At 39.7% G+C, this 1,921-nt stretch overlaps 1 protein-coding gene across 2 annotated transcripts in view; it reads left to right on the top strand.

The window, feature by feature from the left end:
- LOC112145324 (insulin-degrading enzyme) overlaps positions 1-1,921 on the top strand; it is a 43,179-nt gene that overhangs the window by 19,842 nt on the left and 21,416 nt on the right. For both annotated transcript variants that reach the window (XM_036211814.1, XM_036211815.1), the window contains one exon: positions 300-444. In XM_036211814.1, the coding sequence (XP_036067707.1) occupies positions 300-444 (145 nt within the window). The remainder of the gene's footprint in view (positions 1-299; positions 445-1,921) is intronic.

The raw sequence follows: 1,921 nt of genomic DNA on the forward strand, positions 1-1,921 counted from the left end.
AAAATCCTTACAGCCTTTTAGTTAAGTAGTTGTTTGTTTGTTGAATATTGTTTAATGATACATGCACATTCACAGAGTGAACATCATGCATTGATCTATTAAATTATATTGTATTGGGACTCACTTTGTCTCCTCACATATTGTGTTGTTGACATCATTCTTCAGTGTGAACAGTTCATGCTGGTCCAGTGGATGGAGCAGCTGCTCTGATGATGGACGTTTTTTTTCATGGTTTCAGCTGTCAGACATATATTGTTATTGACTCGTCCTTTTGTGTTTTTCTTGTTCCCCTTCATTAGTCACTACATCTACACAGATCCTCAGCACTGGAACATGACCGAGTTGTGGATCAAATTACTCAAGGATGATCTAAATGAGTTCACATATCCAGCTCTCCTAGCTGGGCTGGAGTATGATATAAGCTCACAGAGGGACGCCATTATTGTAAGTCAACCAGCTTAGGACTGAAGAAATCTGAGTTGTTAAGGAAATAAACAGAGGTGTATTTACAATGAAAATATTATCAGCATGCAGAGAATGTCACTTGCTTTACAACTCTGTAAACTAAACCAATATTTGGGAGTTGATGGTTTGATATCTTATAAATGCCATTCCAGGGCATTTCATGTCTGCTGCATGTTAGACACAGAGTGCTTTTAACCACTTAATAAAATGACAGATGGCAACAAGCTAAAGATGGTTTACCACACACTTAGAAGGGTTTGTTTAGAAATGCTCAATGGACTCTCTGCACGGAGCTGTGATGTAATTCCGGTTTTGAATAAGACCGCTTACTCTCTTCCGGCTGTGGCTAACTATATGAGTGGACTTGGCAAATCTGTGTATTTTCCCTGGAATTGGTTTATTTTTGTTATTTCTTATATTGTATGATAGTTTATGATTATGTGTAAACACAATGACATCCAAAAAGGAAGTTTTCCTTTCTGAAACACCAAACACCCCACGCTTACAAAACGCTCTCATGTACTGTATGATCATGTGACTTCACTGGATGAAACGTAGCTCTGTTAGAACATTAAAACCTGTTCAACAGAACCTTTTATGTGTAAACAAACTTCAAAGTGACTTTGGGATTACTGATCGTACTCTCAGCTGATGATGAGGAGCTTCTGCCTTCTTCATGGAGCGATAGCGGCGTGTGCTAACGGTAACCTCGCCTCTGATGAGACGTAGGAAAGGAATCACGTCTCAGAGTGTTTCTACCTGACACTGAAAATTACATTTACACAAGTTTAGAAACACTCTGCTGTGGAGTAACTGAAACACAACTAACGGGTCATAAAGATAAAGACAGTGATAATCAGACGTGTCTTTCATGCTAGTTAGCATTAGCCCAAATGAAAAGTGACAACGGTGTTAACATTTAATTTTGTAAATACTGCAGTCAGTTCTGAAGTTTTTCTTGGCTGCACGGACCCAGAGGAAAGGTTAAGGTTAGGATTACGGTTCTGGTTCTGAAGTTTTTTTTCTTGGCTGCACAGACCTGGAGGAAAGGTTAAGGTTAATATTACGGTTCCGGTTCGTGTTTATGCTCCAAATGGTTCCTGATTACGGTCGCATCTGCAGCTACGCTCCGCGCTCTAGCTGTGTAACAGCTAACAGGACTTCATTAAATACCGTGACGTTTAGCTTTGGATTCACATAAAATACATGAAACAATGCAGCGATCTGCATCTTGACTGCACCTATAACGCATCGCCAACATGAATGTTCATCAGTTTTAGAGCTGGTCGCACGTAAACATGCGCTAAAAACTTTAGCATCAGCAAGTTACCTTCAAAGTTTGCTTTGTAGGACGACAAATACAATTTAAAATCTTTTTACCAAAGGTGGGACCAAGTCATTGTTTTGCAAGTCCGTGTCAAGTCCCAAGTCTTTGTCCTCAAGTCAGAGTCAAGTC

Source organism: Oryzias melastigma, linkage group LG5 (genome assembly GCF_002922805.2).
Source record: "Oryzias melastigma strain HK-1 linkage group LG5, ASM292280v2, whole genome shotgun sequence".
In the NCBI taxonomy this organism is placed as follows: domain Eukaryota; kingdom Metazoa; phylum Chordata; class Actinopteri; order Beloniformes; family Adrianichthyidae; genus Oryzias; species Oryzias melastigma.